We start from the raw sequence: 19,989 nt of genomic DNA on the forward strand, positions 1-19,989 counted from the left end.
TACTTATTACAGGTGCCCTCATTCTCTCAAATACGTTACCATTTAAAGCCATTTACTGGTCAATAAATATTATGTTGTGAATAATCAGCTTTTTTCTTTTGTATCCCCAGAACAACCATTACATTTCTAAAATAATCTGAACATTTCAGTGGCAACATTGAATTACAGTAAGTTAACTTACCTGCACAACATGCAAGTACTTTATTACTATGAACTTTCTCTATGTGAAATTGTGTTGTTTTACTGTGTACTTGTGTTTTTTAATCAGTTATTCTCTGAAAATCTTCCCTCATGCTCTCAAATCTCATTCATGTTACTCAGAAAAATAATATTAGGTTTGGTTCACAAATAATGCTATGCATTTTTTTCTTATATCTTTATCATTTGCATTTGAATATAAGACATTTTAACTCTGAATTATAACTTCAAGTTTAGTCTTTTTCGACAAAAAAAAGGAAAAAGCTATTATATGGCTTCAGAAGACTTACAACACAACCCATAACACATGAGTTGTGAATTCATTGATTATTTTTAGGATCTTTTCTGGGACATTTTTGGAGCTTAACCATTTTTACATAAATTGTTGCATTGAATTGAACTAGACAAGTGTACATAAGAATGGTTTCCTGAATGATTTACACACATTTGTTCTGCTTGTTTCATGCAGTGATCGGTAAGCGATCGGTGACTGGGGCTGCATTATGCCTGAGATCTGCTTTTGGGTTCCACAGACAGAAAGTCAAACAGGTTTGGAACGTCACAAGGCTGAGGAAATTATTTAAATTTCACATCTGTCACTTTAATAACCTTACTAACAGTAAATTTTGTACTTTGCAGGGACCTCGGTAAGCTGAAATACAAGTTTGAACAAGAATAAAAATCCTCCTGTAGACCTTAAAATCATTGAAGTGCCTGGACCATCCACCAGAACAGAGGAAAAACACACGGAAATCGAAGCTTCGGCACCTCTTCACTTTTCTAACTCTTTAAGTACCTCACACCAACTTGGTCCCATAGTGACATTTTTGACCACAAACGAAATTGCTGATCGTGTGGATTCTTATTGAAATGACTGGAATTCACCAGTGAACATTCACAGAACAACAGATCATTTTACTGCACCTTAACTCTGTTATAATGGAAAATGTTTTCTGCTTGTTGTGGCATAAGGAATACTGTTTCTGGGTCAAAGCCTCTACTTCCTCTATCTTGTTTCATGAGAATACTCAACAACCATTTATGAACACTGTTGAAGTCACACATTTAAGCTTTTCAAAAGCCATAGTGTAGATTACAGTCTCCAGTCTAACGGCATCCCAGACTTCAACATTTTATGATTCAAAATATCTGAATAACTAACCATCTAAGATTTTGGTATAGAGATAAAGGTTGGGATCATAATTTTCAGGAATATTACAGCACAATGAGTGTATATTAGCACTGTTTGTTTTGGCATCTGATAGAGCTTTTGTACTTGGAAACAGTGATGTCAGACTTACCATCGGACTGAAACACAAATGTTTTATAGTTAAGTAAAGATGGACATTTTTAATTAGTCAAAATGTAATTTTTTTACATTGATTTATTTCGTGGAACATATGCGTTTCCATGCATTTTGTTGAGATGTCTTTTCTTGTATAGCCTATTGTATATACATGGTTGATTATTCATGTTACTTATGTATTGTACTATTTTTTTGTGTATTCATTGATGTTAATCTATAGTTAGCTTTTTTCCCATGTGCATGGAAGTGTATGTATAAAAATTAATATCAAATATGTAATAAACAATTCCTATTTTGCATTTGGTTCAATTTGTTTATTATAATAGAAGTGAAAGGTAACCATAGTAACAACATGAAATTAAATATTTAAAAAAAAATGAAATTTGGTTCCTGGAGGCACCCACAGTGGTTCCACACAGTGCTTCATATAAGAGTTCCTCAGGAAACCTGTATGGTTCCTCAGAGAACCGCCCCTTTTTAAAGGGTGCCTAGAGGATCTACAGACGGTTCCGCCGGTGTGGCAAAGTGAAGAACCCCAAAAGGTTCCTCCAGGCACCTTTTATTTTTACAGTTTTGAGCAAGCAAGATTTCAGATTGAACAGTTTACTCACATTTTGATTTGTAATATTTCTATTATTTATTTCTTTGTTATTATTTTTACTATCAGACTAGAATCTGTGGAATATCTGATCAGTGTTACCCTGTCTCCTAAATTTAACTGAAGTGCATCTTAAAACGTATCTGTTTTCCCCTGCTGTTTAGTGACACCCAGTGGTGAGTGTCTGGTCAACCTATGATTTTCAGAAAATGAAGATGTACATACCAAAGAATGAATAAAGAAAATAAGAACTGTATATAAGAAAATGCAATGCAAGTGTCAAAGTATAAGGAACACATAACACCTTATATGCAGTACAAATGTTTTTTTTTTATTGATACTTCAATGTCATTGCTTATTAAATAAAATAAGACAGATTGTAACATTCAGATATTTACTTTAAAGAACATTATTCTAAATTAGTCACTTACAAAACAAAAAGAGGGAACCAAAGCAGCATGGGCTAAATATTTTGTGGGCATAACACTTTTAATGAGGCAATCTTAATCATTACTCTTGGTAAAGAGTTTAGCTAATTAGTGACTTGATACAAGGATGAGAAATCATTCTATTGAAGAAATCACATATGAATGGTATAGGAATGTCAATGTCCATCTCTGTGTCACTTACTCTGACATAAAACGGGATGCTCTTGATGGCATCTTTGAGGGTCTTAGTAATTTGGTCCCTGAGAACTTCCAGTTGGTTCATTATAGATTTAATCCAAGCCTGGATGTCTTCAATCAGTTGCTCAATGGTCATCTCAGCAAAAATGTCCTGGGCCTTGGCTTTGACAGTTTTATAGTAGTCTTCAATAATTGTCCTGAACTTCTCAGCCTGCTCAGTTATTTCACTCAGGCTATTGGAATTGACAGCATCAGAGAAGACTTTAGAGATCCAGGATGAGAGCTTGTCAAGATCTTGAAATTTGATGGTGTTAAAGAGCTCCTCTGCTTTCTCCACACTAAATTTCAGGATTTCAGACAGTTTCTGCACAATGATCTCAAAGCTTACATCTCTTAGACCCTTCACAATGGCGATAATTTGGCTTTGGATCTTCTGAAATGCAACATGGAAGTCATCCAACACATCTCTTCCAGTGATAATATGGGTAGACCCAGGAATTGTGACTTCTACTTTTCTAATATGTTCAATGACAGCTTTAGCACATGAGGTAAAGATCTCTGGCACCTTTGTGATGGCCTCCTCGATGACATCAAAAATGAAGACACTAATTTTATTGTAGACCTCAAGTCCAGAGAGTTTCTCAGCATGTCCAGGAAGCTGGAACTGGGTGTCCCTCATAAATGAAATGGTTGCTTCCAGTAGGGCTTGAATATTCTTCTGGTATGCTCTTAGGATCATTACAATGTTGTCTGAAATCTTACTGCTGATTCCTGCGAGATCAACAGCAGCAATCTTTTCAGCTGCTCTCTTGTACATGACTTTACCTTGATCTTTGATGTGATCAATGGCACTCTCTAGCTTCTCATACTTCTTGCTGATGCCATTGTAAACTGCAGTAATGTAATATGTCATTGTGTCTTTCAAATCCTTTAATGAAGCAACTTTCTCCTTCAGCCACAAAAGAATCTGACTTGGGACCTCCTTGTTCCACTGTGTCTGGATGCTCAGTCTGTTTGAGTTCATTACTGCAATGTCAACCTTCAGAATGTCCACATTATCCTCAGACTGTAATAAAGAAACAGAAAATATTATAATCATGTCACCTTGTAATTGAACGTTCAAAATATTTAAGATATCAACAATTGATTGATATGTAAGATACACTAAATGTATAATAAATTGTAATATTCTAAAATGATAAACAAATTCTTACTGGGATTGCACCAAAAAGTCTTCCTGTATGGTGGGATAAGTTCTTGCTCTGTAGCTGAAGACCAAGAAGTCCAGCAGACGGAGAAGATACAGAGACAGTAAGACCTTCTTCTGCATTTCCAGTTAATTCGTGGTAAAGCATAAATTTCATATCTGGCAGATTGACTTTGGCAGTATTTGAAACAAAAGCCTTTGAGACTTCTGTGTTGGCCTCAAGAAGTCCATTATAGTTGTTCTCAAAATATTTATGCTCCACTATCAGATTGGTTAAAAATGTCATCCCTGACTTCATGTTAAAGGTTGCAGAGCCACTGGTTTTGCCATTAAAAACCCCAAACTCAGATGTAGCCAGAGTTTCAAACTGGGCAGCAATTTCATCCTGATTAAGGATCTCAGCCTTGGTATTAATGGTGATCATAGCAGTTTTCACAGACAAGTCATAGGTCAGGTCTCCCATGACAGGGATCATAATGGATTCCTTTATACTGGGAAGAGGGATCTTGGCCAAATAAGGACATTCATATATATCAGATGAGATTTTGGCAACTGTGAAAATGGGTATTTGAATTTTCCTAATAACAGAATTGAGGGCTGGCTGAATGTTGAACATCTCATGGTTCTTCACATACTTAAGCTTTGCATCCATATCAAAGGTCTGCTGAGGTGTGATCAAGACTGTTTTAAGGCCTGTGTCCTCCCATAAAGAAAATGTCTCTACATACGGTGTTTCCTTGTTAATGAAAGGGATAGTCAATTTAGGAATATTAATTGGCAAGGTCAGCACATTAAAGTCAGCCTCACCATTAAGTGATGCAGAGATCTGAATTTCCTTCTCGCCATTAGCCATACTGATATAATGAGAGTACTTATATTGATTGATTCTAGCAAGACCGGTCCAGCTTGCCTGTTGCACAGAGGGACTCAGAGTTAAAGTCATATCGTTTTGCAAATCAACCTTACTGGATAACTTAAAGGGAAGCATCAGCTTTATGTTTTCCTTGTTCTTGGTATCAAAGATCATTTCAAAAGGCACAGCCTTGAAGTTAATTGTGTTGGTAATGGTGCCTTCAACTTTGCCAATCAGTTCAGCATCATGAGACCCACTTAGCTCAAACATGAGTTTCTTCAAAGAAATCTGCCCCTTTACTGCTGCAATGCTTCTCTGGATGAAGGGAGTTTCTGTCTCTGCATGCGCATTAAACTTAATCTGAGTCAAACCACTGGTCTCAGCATCCACTTTCTGCTTCATCTTGAGAAGACTACTCTCAGTGTCACCATTAAAGATCAGTTTTATGGACTCCACATTCATCACAATCTCCAAGTTACTCTTATGGTTTCCTTCATCAGAATAATCAAGGATAGAGTATTTTCCTTTGCCATCATTTCCAAGGGTGAGAGTAAATATGCCAGATTCAAGCTGAGCGGCAGCTTTTTGGGTCATTGTAGCTTCACTGAAGATGTTGGCCACTGGCATGTTCACACTGTGGATGTAAGAGGTCTCCAAAGTACATGAGAAGCCATTCTCTGTGCTCAGTAATGCATTGTTCTCTAAGTCAGCAGTGTATGGTTCTGTGGTTACCTTAGCTGTGGTCTTGGAAGATACCTGGGCAAAAACATCATTGATGGACATTTCTCCCTGGTGATCAAGAGAGAAAGCCATGTGATTGGCTTTCACTGTCTCAGTCAGGGACAGCTCTTTCATTCTAGGGATGTTAAGGTGAGCAGTGGCATCAAATGTATAGGCCAGGAGATCAACGGGAGTCTGGAACTGAGAATTCAGATTAGCAGTGATCTTGTCTGTTGAGTTCTTAAGTTCAGTGATGGTCTTCAGAGTGTGCTCAGAGGATTTGATCTCAATCTCACTATGCAGCATTCCAAAGCAGGGGACTTTAATGAGGTCAGTAGCAATCTGCTTTACTTCATCAGCCAAGGTGTCAAAATCATAAGCAATCATTTCATTGACTTTGGTAATTAGTTGTTTTGTCAGTTCATTAATCTGTCCAAAGATTCTTTCAAACACTGGTTTTATGTCAGGATGGTTTAGGTAACTTGCAGCTGATTGCATAGTTTCTCTTAGCTCATATTGTTTCATTAAATACACAGCATTATCAATAATTTTCTCGACCTTTGCCTCAACCTCATATTCTGCCAAAACCTCATCAATTTTGCTGAAGATTTCATTTATCTTGGTGATAATGCCAGTTCTTCGATCCAAACTGTCAATCAAGTTCCTTAAATATTGCAGATGTTTGCCCATTTCCGTTACTACAGCTGTCATGTAGGAGGCAAAAAGTCTCACATCATCCAAGAACATATCTACATCAAAATTTTCAATTACTTGTGAAAGTTCCATTCCTTTGCTGTAAAGAGTGGCTGTAATGTCATATTTATCATCAATGCCGTGAAGCATGTCAATGCTATGATCTTTCATGGTGAGAATTGAACTTTTAACATCCCTAATGACAACAGGCAGCTTCTCAATGAAAGGCAGGGAAATAAAATGACTATCACTGTTCTTTTCATATTGCAGAGCACTTGTTATGGCAAATTCCTGATTATCATTTGCTTTGTTCAAGAGGTTGGTGGACACTGTGCCTTTCAGTGCAATACCTATGTTCTTTGGAGTGTTGAAGATTTCCAGGGAGTGGCCAAAGGCATGGTCATTCAGCATAGACTTCATATTCATGTTACAATTTTGCTGCTGAGGGGTGATAGCGCTGGTTATTTTATGCTGGAAGTTAGTTTCAATGGAGTTTCCACTGTTCAACTGGTGAGAGGTTGATGCCTTGTATTCATGCTTGTGTGAGTAAGACTTAGGTTCAGCTTGAATGAGCAGCATGCTTTTCACCTGGCCACTGTGTTTTCCATACAGGTTTAGTGATCCATCAGAATTGAAGGAGCTCTCAACATTCACACTAAAAGGTTCGGCTTTAGTGAGGATGTTGCTCTCCAGTCGGAGAGAGGGAGAGATGAAGCGCACCTCATTGCCGAACTTTGTGGAAAATCCAACAATCTCAAACTCAGAGCTCTGAGTCATTTGAGTGCCCAAGAGTTTTCCAGTGGTGCTGCACTTTGCAGTGGCTGTCTGGTCAACATAGGTGATCTCATATGTATGTCTTAGTTCCTCTTCACCAAATGCCCCTTTCAGAGTTCCAGTAGCTTCCATCCTGTAGGGCTCTGCCATCATCTGGGCATCATTGATGTAGTTGACACCAATTACTTTAAATTCATTGTTGACATTTAAAGATGCTTTAAAGTCATGCATGTCCACTACAATTTTGTGCTTGTAGAAGTTGTTCTCATTCAGAAAGTTGTCTGACTCAGAGCGGATGGCCAGAGATTTGAGGGTAAGTATCAGAGAGTCAGTGTTTTCTATTTTCATCTCCTGATTTGATGCAATCAAGTTGTTGGAGAGGTTCAGGCCATCTCCATTCAACTTGAAATTGATCCTGTTTCTAGTGTTGACATTGAAAATGTCTCCCTTGTACATACTGTTTAGGTATACCTCTGAGCTTGCAAGTCTTCCCTCAACTTTGAGTTCAGCACTGTTCTCGTGGACTGTTCCTTTGGTAGAGACAGACATTGTTGCACCAGTGGTTGTAATGCCACCATGGAAAATGTTTTCAAAGGTCAGAGAGCTGACCTGGGCACTGGTGGTACAGCTAGTGGTCAGGCCATCTTTGGTGAATGACAGGGTGCCCTTGTTGGAGGCACGGTTGGCAGCAAAGCTGATAGTGGCATCAGTATTGAGCTCCAGTCCCTGGGTGTTCAGGGATCCAGCAAGCTGGGAGAAAGCTCGGTTTGTGTTATCATCAGCCTGGGACTCAATCCTGAGAGCGACTTCCTTCATGGTTGCAGTAAAGTCTACCTGGTTTTGAAGCTTTCGCTCATTAGATTTGGTGACAGAATCAGACTTAATGGTAAACTGAGCTTCTTTCAGTTCAATGTTGAACTTGGTGGTGTGATGGACTGGGTCATTCTCTATGTCAGTGATCGATTCAAAAGAAAGTTCTCCATTGACTGCTGCAGCTTTCATCTTGTTTACAATTTGGAGAATGGGACATCTGACACTGAAAGTGGATTCAGCTTTTGCCTCTCTGGTTTTGGGTTGAAGTATAAAGGTTTGGGTGGCAGTGGTTGTAGTAGACATTGATCCTACTTTTAGTGATCCATCTAAATTGCCATCACCTGTCATTTCAGAAGAGAATAAAGCCTGGGTTGTGTACATCATAGACATCTGCATACCCAGAGGGCTGAAGGCTTCAATCTTGTAATTTCCTGTTGTTTTCACTGCATCTGTGATTTTGGCTGTTTCCATTAGACTGAAATTTGCATCTAAGAGCTTATGCTTCAGGGAAGAAATTATGTCGAACTTCGCAGTGTCCTCTGAAATGCCAGCAGTTTGTGCAGATCCTGTATATAACAGATATGGAAATTACAGAAATTATAGAAAAATGTATCCAAGGACCGATATCAATACACTAAATTCATGTATCATGTATACTGCATGTATGCATGTGTTTACCTTCCACAGTAAAGGCAAGAAGTTCCAACGGGCTGTTAGCAACAACCTTGTAGCCTGTAGTGTAGCTGGACTTATCGACAGTGTTGTTGCCACCAGAGAAAACCACCTCTATATCATAAAAGTTAGTGCTGACTTTTGCAGATGCCTCTACCATTCCGAGAAGAGGCATTGAGAGATCATAGCTGGAGGGGATGGAGAAGGTGGGTAGACTGAACTGTTTAGAGGGCAGCATTAGACCAATTTGAGGCATAGTTAGGTCAGGGGTGGCCATGGTGGGAGGGATTTTCAGGTCCTCAGATGTCTTTCCACCAAGAGGCAAAGGAATGGTGAAAGTGACACGATCTTTGTTGAACTTGTATTTGAACATGCTCTCACTGTAAAGAGAATACACATTTTTGGAAGTGAATAGATATGCACCTTAGAAGTTGGATTATGTAGATTAAAAAAAAAGTTAGCATTAATCTTACGTGTTCATGAACACCCTCTCAGGCATAGATGGAATAACCAACTCAGGAATGTTCTCTCTTAGTGTCTGAAGGTAGGGCACATCAGAAGCAATCTTCTCCATCCAAATGAGGTAAGCCTGTAAAATGAATGAACATACTGGTATGAACATCATTAAAACAAAATTATGTATGTAATGAATACTGTTTTCAATTGAAATTATATACAATCATACCTCCCAGAGTTTTGCATAAATATGACGGAGCTTCATGTCAGTCCTTACAACTTTATGTTCCATGATGTCATCAAAGACCTGATCCAGGCGACTCTGAAGAGGTGCTACATTAGGCATCAGCTTCTGTATCTCAGAGTCTATGTCAGACTTCATCTCTATCTTCATCTCATCTTTAGCTGTTGTAAAAGCACATTTTCACTTGTCATATTTGACAGAATAGATGATTGATTTAATATATCTTTTTATAATTATGATTTTAAATTAATAATCAGGAGTTTACAAAAAACAGTGACATGAAATAGATACAATACCATATTGGAAGGTAATCTTCTGCACAGAGTTGGTCTCTGGGAGCTTGATGTTACTCTTGAGTTCCACGGTCAAATCTTCAACACAGTTCAGGGTGGCAGTAAGAGTGCACTCAGTGTTAAGTGAGGGCACAATCAACTGAGCTTCCAGCAAGCCATCTTTCATGGTATCAAACCTGTTATTAGCAGAAACTTGTCTTTAGATGAAAAGAATTTTGGTTGTCCATCGACAAGTGTTTCAAAAAGTTATCTGGATCTCTACTTACTTTGCACGACCAATGAGAGAAAACTGGTGAATATTTTTGTTGGAGATATCAATGGCGATCTTCTTTCCTTTGGCAATGCTGTCAGTGACACCAACTTTGATTCCAGCCTCAATATCATAGTCTGGAATCGCAATGCTGGTGGTGAGAGTATTCTTGTTCCTGTTGTACTTAATAGTAGCAGATGCCTCTGTGGGCTTTTCACCTTATGATTAGAAAAGAAAAAAGTAATTAGCCACCTTTGATCAATTTAGAGATGTAGTGGTCATAATTTAAAATTCACTGTTGTTAAGAATTACATGCCTTCTGCTTGCAAAATCATTTTCAGAGAATCTACTTTCTGGCGGCCTTCCTTGCCCTCGTTCAAGAGTTCGTAGGCAATAGTTGCTGTGTACTCAGTGATGTCACCAGTGGGCTGGATACCCAAAACAAAACTGTGGGAAAGTAATAATTTTTGCACAACAGGTGTTGAAAAATTAAGTAGAGGAATGATTTGGTGTGTTTTTGCATGGAAAATATTTGATTCTTACTTGGACTCTCCATTGAAAGGAAAGTATGGAGAATTTCTCTCAGCTCTAGAGTTAATTATGGTGGTGCAGAAATTGATCCCAGAGATAAGGGGGCTGCAGTGTGCTATGGCAGTCCTGTCACCTGTGTCAGGAACAAGTGTGACCGGGGTTTTGGACACCATCACTAGCTTGTTGCTATTTGTGAAAAAATGACAAAAGGTTTCCCATTATGTCTTTGTTAAACAGTTGACTTGACCAGTATTGTTGAAAGCTGATGATATTTCTTTCTGTATATTTTCTTTATTTGTATGAAGAGAGTATACATTTTAAATAAAGCATTGAAGTATGTTTCAGACATATAACACAAAAGATACCTGACTCTGAAGAGTTCGGTTGTACCCTTAGGTGCCGGGATAGACAGTTTTATTTGACCATCGACCTTAGTGATTTTGGCATTGAAAGAGCTTTCATGGAACATATTAGTGTGCATTTCCACAGCAGAGACAACAAACTTGGGGATATGGACTCCCATACGGGTAACAAATTCTACTGCCATGGAGGGTGAAAAGGACAGCTCATGCTGTGAAAAGAACAGGGAAACACTTGTAATGCTAATAAACATGTCAGTAATAAGATGAAGCATAAATTGTAGCAGTTTTTATACATTAACCATCAAGCTATTGAACAAATAGTAATCAGGGGCAAAATGTTGTACCCTGCCAGGCTCCATGTGCAGACCACCCTCAACACCAGGTGCAAAAGTCCCAGACAGAGCAAACTTCAGGGGGAATCCAGAGGCAGTTGGGAGGCTGAACTCATTATCCATAAAGATATAGTGAGCAAAGATGCTCTGATCTCCAGACATTAATACCTTTGTAATCTATTGAAACAAGAATAATATGTATTTGCATTTATAGAACCTGAAAAACAAACTGTTCTTAAAGTATAACAAAGCAAATCTTACCAATCAAGCAAATACCAATTGCTGTCTGATATATGAGCTAATATAGACATATGATATGTATGTAAAATGCATATACATACCCAAGCAGGTGAGAATTTGAGGGCCTGAATATATGTGGCCATCCTATCAACAATAGCTGACAGTTCATTGGTACTCTTGATGTATCCCAATTCATTCCCCATGATCTTTAAGTAAGCCATGGCCTCTGGGGATTCCTGGTTGTACAGGTCCTTTGCAAGCTTGTTAAAATTGCGCACCATTTCCCTGATAATGTTCTCAGGAACCTGTCAAAGAGAAGGTCCTGATATTATCTAGCCTTGGATACATGCATCAAAACCTCAATCATGAAAATAATCAATTTTTTTAGGGTTGGAATAAGCAATGGATATCAGTACCTGTCTCTTAGTTTTTTCTGTTCGCAGAGGGTCAACCCATTCTTGCAGAACCTCATTGATTTTGTTTGGCATTTTGTCCCCAAACCAGTACATTGCCTTGGAAATCGTATCAGGGAAGAAGCCATTGCTTCCAAAGAGAGTCTCAACAGTTGGCTCAAATCCTTTGCCGTCCATACCAAACTTGGTGACAAAAAAATTAACAATAATAATTCTAAAAGTCACGTGTGTAAAATCAAGAATTGGTACAAACAATTAGTAAAACTTAAAACATAACAATATAGTTTCACAATTAACTAATTACAAGTACATATCGCATGAAGATTCCTACCTCCATAAAGTCAAGGTTGTAACTGAAGGCTTTTAGGGTTGTTTCAAGCATAACCTCTCTGGGCAGCTGGCTGCTGGGATCAAAGATGATGCTTCCCTGTGTGCTGGAGCCTATGACATCCTTTCCTGGCATAAATATGTCCATCTTATAGTTACGAGAAAGCTGAGTGTAGTTTGAGTGGGTAAGCACCTCATCATCCTGCATGACCTCAACTATCCTTTTGCCCAACCTGGGAAGGAAAAAGTTATTGTCTTAAGGAGAGGATAAGGAGCAAACTGAAATGATAGACAGCAGATGATATGCAATGAAATGTTTTAAACTCAGTCTAAATAAAACTGATAAACTAAGTAACATACTCTTGAATTTCAGGATCCCTGGAATGAATAATGTTGTAGACATGAGAAGCCACAAATGACTTGACTTGCACATTCTGGTCCTGGGTAATGATCTTCTTCGCAACCTCCAGATCACTTGCCTCTGGTTTTTTCATCAAGATAAGATATGCAGCCAGTCTCTTCTGAACAGCACCTTTGGCATAAAGGGCCACTCTCTGAATGTTGGAACGGACCTGAGCGTGAAAAATATTAGTGTGAAGTTGGTTAGTTTTAGTAAGAAAATTCCACATAATTGGTTCTGAAGAAATGTAAATAGTTGGACAAATCCAGCAATACTTACATCAGGAGTCACAGACATACGTCTAAAAGCCTGGATGGCAGACATCTGGACGGATAGGGTGGTGGCAGGCTGTCTCATGCACTTAAGCAGAGTGGTCTTCATGTTGGGATCAGCTGCTTCCATAGCCTCACCCATGTTTCCTATCACCTAAACAGGACAGGTTATAATAATTATAATAATCATAATAATAACATTATATTACTATATTGGATACATTATTACTGGATTTGTTTTTACTAGTGTGAATATGTCCAGGAATATAGACACACCCTTAAGGTCAAGAAGATCAGATCTTTCTCGCCAGCACAGTCAGCACCAAGGATTGAGGTAATGAAGTTATACACCTCAAGAATCTCAGAGGTGAGCTGACCCTCAGCTTGGAAGTGCCTGAAGGGATATATTATACATTGTCAGTTACAGTGGACATATGCATTTAGGATTTTTTTTTCCCCAAAATGAGAATCAATCCCTGTTGAAAAGAGAAGCATAGCTGGTCACCAGCATATGTTGTGTTTTGGATTCTGGTGTGTAGATGTCCCCATCTAGCTTTTTAACTAGCTTATAGCGCATGATTACTTAGTTTCACTACAAAGACCATACAGGTAACAATTTTCACAAACTATGTTTTGCAGCTTATATGATGGCCACCACTTTACTAGTGTGAACAAACCTGGACAAGCATGGAAAATCAATCTCTGCTGGTCTTTTCAGCAGGGAAGTGAAAGATTCTATAAGAATGGTACAAAGAGTTTGCTTACCGCCTTACAGCATTACTGAGAGCATACATTATTGGCTTGCTCTGCTTGGTCTTGGCAATCTCCAATATGTCTTTCACCAAGAGGCCAGTAGGGCTGTGCATCATTCCTAGAGCATAGACAGCAGCATCTACCTCGATGGCATCAGTGTCAAAGGTCTTCAGGAGACTGAACATGGCACTACCACACTCTGGGGTGCCACACTGAGTCAAAGCCTGCCAAGTCAAGAGCTTGTCCTCCTCCACCATCTGAGTAATGGCCTGCTGCAAAACCTCATGCTCAAGTCCACGGAGTTCAGACACCAAACTCTGGAACGTGTTGGCCCTCTGCTGGCGATCTGTTTTTTCGTTCATGGATTTCAACTCCCTGAAGATGAACAGCAGAGCCTCAGAGGTCTGGACTGGGGCTTTGTCCTCTACTGCTTCTAGAACCAAGTCCTTGGGGTTAGTAGAACCTGTATTGTAGAGAGTGGGATGATGTGTGAGTGAAAGTGGCTGGAAATGTAGTCAGTATTCCTTAACTTTTAACCAGACAAATCAAATCCAAAGATCTTTAATTTATTTGAGATATACAGTGAAACTGGGAATACTCACGGTAATCAAAAACTCTGTCATTGATCTTGCTGGTTTCCTGAAGAGTTAGGATTTGTTTCACAAGAGAAGAGAGACCATACTTGTTCCTGCAATGGAAATGAAATACATTTGAATGAATCATGACCACTTGTACCACTTATGCAGGTACATTGCATTAGGAAATGTAGCTAGTGATTTGATGTCAGTGTCACTCACTGGTAAGAGAAGGGAAGGAATATGTGCTTTTCTGTGCATGTGGCAGATGTCATGTGCTTCTTCTGGTTGTCGAACTTATAGTTGCAGGTCTGGGTACTGCCAATCAGCTTGGACAGAGGGTATTGCTGTTGACAAACAAATACAAATATCCAACTGTTGTTGGCTCAGTCTGTATGATATAATGATTTTGTCAATATTGGTTAGAGGTAACTTGCTTAATCTTTACCTAATTGTTCAAACATTTGGTAATGGGTAAATTGCACTGAGGATGATGATTAATGGAATAAATGCATTTATTTAAATTTATAATAAATAAAAATAATAAAAAAAACAAAGAAGCAATAACTGCAAGATTCAACCAGCAGAGGGTATAATAAATAAAATAAAAATATTTGTCTCACCAAACTATTGATGATGGCAAGAGGGCTGGTGTGGCTTCTTTGGGTTTTGAAAGCATCACATCCTAACAGGTCCCTAGTGATGGTGACATCAGTGGCAATATCTTCCTTGGTGTTGACCTTGACGTCAGTGGCACAGATTCCATGGACAGTAACCTAGATGAAACAAGGAAATCTAAATTAATGCGAATACATGTTTGTGTACAGGCATTTACTTTTACAGATCCTCACTTACTTTCAGTCACTGTTTGCATTTTTTTTTTTTTTGGCAGGAAGTACTGGCATATATAAAGTCAATGTACTCAACTGATATTCCACTATTATGAGTAATTATTATGTTATTTTTATTTATTCATTTACTGGGCCATATGGCCAAAGGTTATGTAAAACTAATATTTTAATTACAATCTGTTACATTTTAATTTTATTACTACTAATGAGTAAAGTCAAACTACTTTAAGGTTAAATACAGTAATGGTGTAGTGGGGATTGGTGGCTCTGTTAGAGAAAGGATATTGTTTGAAAATTAAATATTGTTTTACATAAAATTACAATAATGATTATACTAAGCAAATATGCAAAACCTAGCCTCAACACTTTTCACCAAATCATGAGAGTACTAACATAATTGTTTCAAACCTGTCATGAGGATATTGATGATGTTAGAGGCAATGAAATGGATATTAGGAAATTGTCTCCTATCAGCTAAGTGCCTTAGGTCAAGATCACCTTGTTCTTCATTGGAATTTATTATTCTAGATAAGAAGATTCATTGCAAACAAGTTCAACATATCAATAAAAGGCAATTAATACCTTTACAGATTAGGACCTTAAGGAAGAAGTAAATATGTTTATGTACCATGTCTTTGCTCTGTTCCTTCTCCATGACAGGCACAATCAGGGCAGAGATGATACCTCTCTTGAAGTTCAGAATGTTGGTTTCATCACCCTCAGGATAGAGTGTCACACCAGTTTCACCCTCAACTACAAACTTCAGTACATTCCTGTTCAAATAAAATGAATGGCTGTTGAATAACGTCTTGAGTTTCTGGACAGATTTAAAATCAATTTATTATAGACTGGAGAACATAGCCTAGTTCACAATGTCTCAATAAACACAAACTTTAATTGTTGTTGGGTCCAAAGGCAACTTTAAAATATTTAAAATGTTAGTGTTTGTTAGGGCAGTGTAAACCAGTCTTACAATATATAGTTTTAAAGGTAATTTTTATTTTTCACAGGCTGTTTGTATATTTTAGCTATACTGGCTTTGCTCATTTAAAATATTTGTGAACTTTATTATTTGGGTCAGTTTCTCTAAAGCTGGGAAGGGAAACTTAAACATACTTTTCCATGGCAGATTGAAAGGCTTGGGCCTCAGAAGCAGGTGAATAGATGGGTGCCCCATTTGCATCTGTTCCGACCACCTCAGTTAGGGAGCACTCACTTGTCCGGAGCTCAAAGCTGCATGCCACAGGCACATCAATTTCAACCTATGGATGGAAGGGTGTTAATGACTTTAAGAAACAAACAAAACAAAAAACAGGGAATATATATTGAGAAATTGTATAGTTAGATATGATTTCTCAAATTTCGATGTACCTTGCAGGACAATTTGGGGCCATTCATGAGAGGAGAGGTCCCAGTCACCCTGTTTTGGATCTCTGCTTCATACCGATATGTATATTTTCTGTAGATCTTAAATCTTTTAGATACTGTAAATAAAATAAATACAAGGTCAATTAAAAAATGATATATTTGAAACAATAATCACATGCTGATAAACAATCATATTTAAGGTTTAATATATAAGGTTTCCTTTGCTAACATTTGTTAAACAGTACATTAGTTAACATGAACTAACAATGAACAATAATTCTACAGCATGTATTAGACTTAGTTACTGTTATTTTCAACCTTTACTAATACATATTTAAAATTAAAAGGTGTATTAACTTTAATGAAATTAGTAAAGTGTGAACTAACATGAATAAACAATGAACAATTGTATATTAATTCAGAACAAAGATTGTTAAATGTTGTATAGCGCAAATATATATAGCAAACTGTTAGTTCATGTTAGTTAATATAATATATTATATTAACTAATGTTAACAAATTTAAACAAACCTTAAAGTGTTAATCATATTTTCAGTACATTTGGTTTTCAATGAATTTCTTGTTTTCCAATAAAAATATATATTTTTTTCAACTGTGGATTGTTTTGATAGAATGTAAATGTAATATAAATTTTTAATATACATTTTGCCTTTTGGCACTAGACTTTTCAATTATTTTTCTTAGAGGTCAAATGATCAGATTATTATTTAAAATGTTACTTATTAAATTGCGTTTCATATTACATTGTTTTATCTAATCAAGATGAGCAATAAGAAATATGGACTCTGTCATCCTGACTCAAGAACTGTCTGTTGTTGATAAAGAGTACATAGGCCAGGTTACAATGGTGATCTCATTTATTGAGGGTTCAAAGTAAGTGTCAACAACAATTGGTACAGTGAGTCCAACAGGTAAAAGGTCAGGATAAATTATAGGGAACTTTAACATGTGTGAGTCATAGACACCTCAAATACAAATAAAAATAAAAATGAATCAAAGGATTAGAAAGAAAGAAAGAAAAATACTTACAGTGACATCCTGGATGAGAATTGGTCTCAATTTCTTGCTCTGGCGAGAAAAAGTAATTATGTAATTACATTAAACATAACATGTAATGTATCCAATAATGTATCCATATACATCAATAATGTACAATAATATATCCAATTAAAAAAATCTATTTTTAAGGTGAATTTAACCATTCAAACAACTTTATCTTTAATAACACGGTAATTCAACTAAAAACAGGATATAGGATAGGATGAAGCAAAATAAATAGGCTAATGCATGTTTATCTTTTAAACATAACATTAAAAGATCATGTATTTCAATTTAAAAAATCAAATTTTAAGGTGAATTTAACCATTCAAACAACTTTAGCATTAATAACATTAATAGCCTTGAAAGAATATAAAAAACTAAAAACAGGATATAGGATACATAGGATGAAGCAAAATAAATAATGCATGTTTATCTTTTAAGCATAACATTAAAAGATCATGTATTTCAATTAAAAATATCTAATTTTAAGGTGAATTTAACCATTCAAACAACTTTATCATTAATAACATTAATAGCCTTGAAATAATATAAAATGCTAAAAAAAAAAACAGGATATAGCAGACATAGGATGAAGCAAAATAAATAATGCATGTTTATCTTTTAAACATAACATTAAAAGATCATGTATTTCAATTTAAAAAAATCAAATAATTTAAAGGTGAATTTAACCATTCAAACAACTTTATCATTAAAAACATTAATAGCCTTGAAATAATATAAAATGCTATAAAAAAAAATAAAAAAACAGGATATAGGAGACATAGGATGAAGCAAAATAAATAATGCACTCTACATGCACTGAAAATCTTTTAATGCACCAGAATGCAAAGGAACTTTATACTCACGGGCTATGGCATAGGTGCCAAGCATCAGCAATAGGCAGAACTTCATATTACCCATGCTGGGTCAGACGAAGCTCAGAAGCCCTGAAACTAAAGCGAGTCTTCCTCCAAACGAAGACTGATGGTGATCCCCTGGCGTGCATCTTTTATACTCGGATCTATTCAGTCCAGTGTTAATCAAGGGTTGCAATAGGTCCAAAGTTCCATCAGCCAGTGTGGCAGGCCAAAGGCAAAGGCTGATTCATAAACACCATCCAAGATTTTCCTGTCAGCAGTTGAACTGATAGAACTCACTGATTGCATTAGCCAACATCAACCACAGCTTTTAGACCTTGATTGATTTTCTTTTCTTTGTGAAAATGTTGCATTGGCCAAAGGTTGTTGCTTAGTTTTGTTTCTAAGCTGATTTTCAATTAGCTATGTTTAATCCTTTACAGATTGTGTAAATACCAGGTGTGTAACAATATATCGTAATACAAAAATAGTATAGTTCACCCAAAATAAAAGTGTGTTTAGGAAAACTTCAAGAGTCTTAGTGTCAGTACTACATTAAACTACTATACATAATGTTGAATATAATGTATAATAATGCAGTGGAGGAATATTTGTGGGTCCTGATAATGCCAAATGTCTTATGCTACCAGTAAAAAGTGGCCTACATTATTTTAAATAAATCTAGTCAGTGACAGAGTGCAAGCATATTCGTCTAAAATAATTCTGTATTTTCAGCTTCAGAATCATGAATATATTTATTCTGGTGTCACTATTGTCTTGTGCATTGGGTTTCCAGCACCGAGTCCAAGCCTATTCATTTACAAACACAATGTAATACCAAATTTAGCATTTTAATCAACAGTACATTTTGTGTACTTTTAATCATATGTCTTGGAATATCGCAATAATATTGTATCGTGAGTTCAATATCGTGATATATATCGAATCGTGACATGAAGGTATCGTTACACCCCTAGTAAATACGCGTGATAAATGTAATCTAAGTGTAAGACTAAATCATAAGCAATAAAAGGGCTAAAGGGCTTTAAAGGGCCTACAACTTATTTAGCTATAATTATATTCTTGATATGCTTTTATAAAATATTTTACTACAAACTAAAATATTAAGGAAATAAACTTTTATTAAAATGTTATTATGGCAAATTACAAATTACAAATGCCACAAATACTGTAGCCTAATTATTGGAGCAGAAACCTTGATTCAAAACACATCTGAGTAGTTGTTAACAAATACCATCCTCTGCAGTGACATGTGAGTCATGTCCTAATCGTAGATAGTTTCAAAGAACATGTCCTTTCCCAATTTACAACTCTTATCTTTGAAACCAAGTCAGTGTGCAACAGTTCAGAGAACATTTCATCCATTTAGAACAAATGACGGACTGTGTTCAGAATTATATATTCTGAATTATCAACAGCATCATTAGCACTAGATCGGAATATTATAGAAAAGAAAGAAACTAAATGTGTCTCAACTTAAGTCTCAGATCTTATATTTATTTTTTGTTGGATTTTATCATGCTAAACTTCTCATTATCATAGTTTCAAAACTAGTCTGTTGTTGGGGGTTAACTTATGGTTTGTTGACTTATGACGTGAAGAGATAACTTAATCAGAGAGAAGCTCATCAAGATAAGTTACATAATATATAATATATATGTATTCTTGCCACTGTTTTTTTATTTTTTTTTGGTTTGCAGTTGCATATATACAGTGAGGAAAATAAGTATTTGAACACCCTGCTATTTTGCAAGTTCTCCCACTTAGAAATCATGGAGGGGTCTGAAATTGTCATCGTAGGTGCATGTCCACTGTGAGAGACATAATCTAAAAAAAAAAATCCAGAAATCACAATGTATGATTTTTTAACTATTTATTTGTATGATACAGCTGCAAATAAGTATTTGAACACCTGAGAAAAT

At 36.6% G+C, this 19,989-nt stretch overlaps 1 protein-coding gene across 1 annotated transcript; it reads right to left on the minus strand.

Annotated features, from left to right (window-relative positions):
• Positions 1-1,927: 1,927 nt before the first annotated feature.
• On the minus strand, positions 1,928-18,172 carry LOC311068097 (apolipoprotein B-100-like). The gene is made up of 26 exons (XM_084090315.1): positions 18,056-18,172; positions 17,178-17,216; positions 16,131-16,243; positions 15,876-16,021; positions 15,388-15,532; positions 14,532-14,684; positions 14,131-14,255; positions 13,936-14,021; positions 13,346-13,796; positions 12,857-12,974; positions 12,588-12,734; positions 12,269-12,480; positions 11,913-12,141; positions 11,585-11,764; positions 11,270-11,473; positions 10,941-11,105; positions 10,600-10,805; positions 10,247-10,420; positions 10,020-10,150; positions 9,720-9,921; positions 9,457-9,629; positions 9,146-9,321; positions 8,934-9,049; positions 8,467-8,840; positions 3,943-8,354; positions 1,928-3,794 (listed from the first exon to the last, which is right to left on the minus strand). The coding sequence occupies exons 1-26, from the start codon at positions 18,108-18,110 to the stop codon at positions 2,631-2,633; spliced, it is 9,696 nt and encodes a 3,231-aa protein (XP_083946441.1). The 5' UTR covers positions 18,111-18,172; the 3' UTR covers positions 1,928-2,630.
• Positions 18,173-19,989: the final 1,817 nt, after the last annotated feature.

The sequence above is a fragment of the Abramis brama genome, assembly GCF_963993115.1.
Source record: "Abramis brama genome assembly, chromosome: 18".
NCBI lineage: Eukaryota > Metazoa > Chordata > Actinopteri > Cypriniformes > Leuciscidae > Abramis > Abramis brama.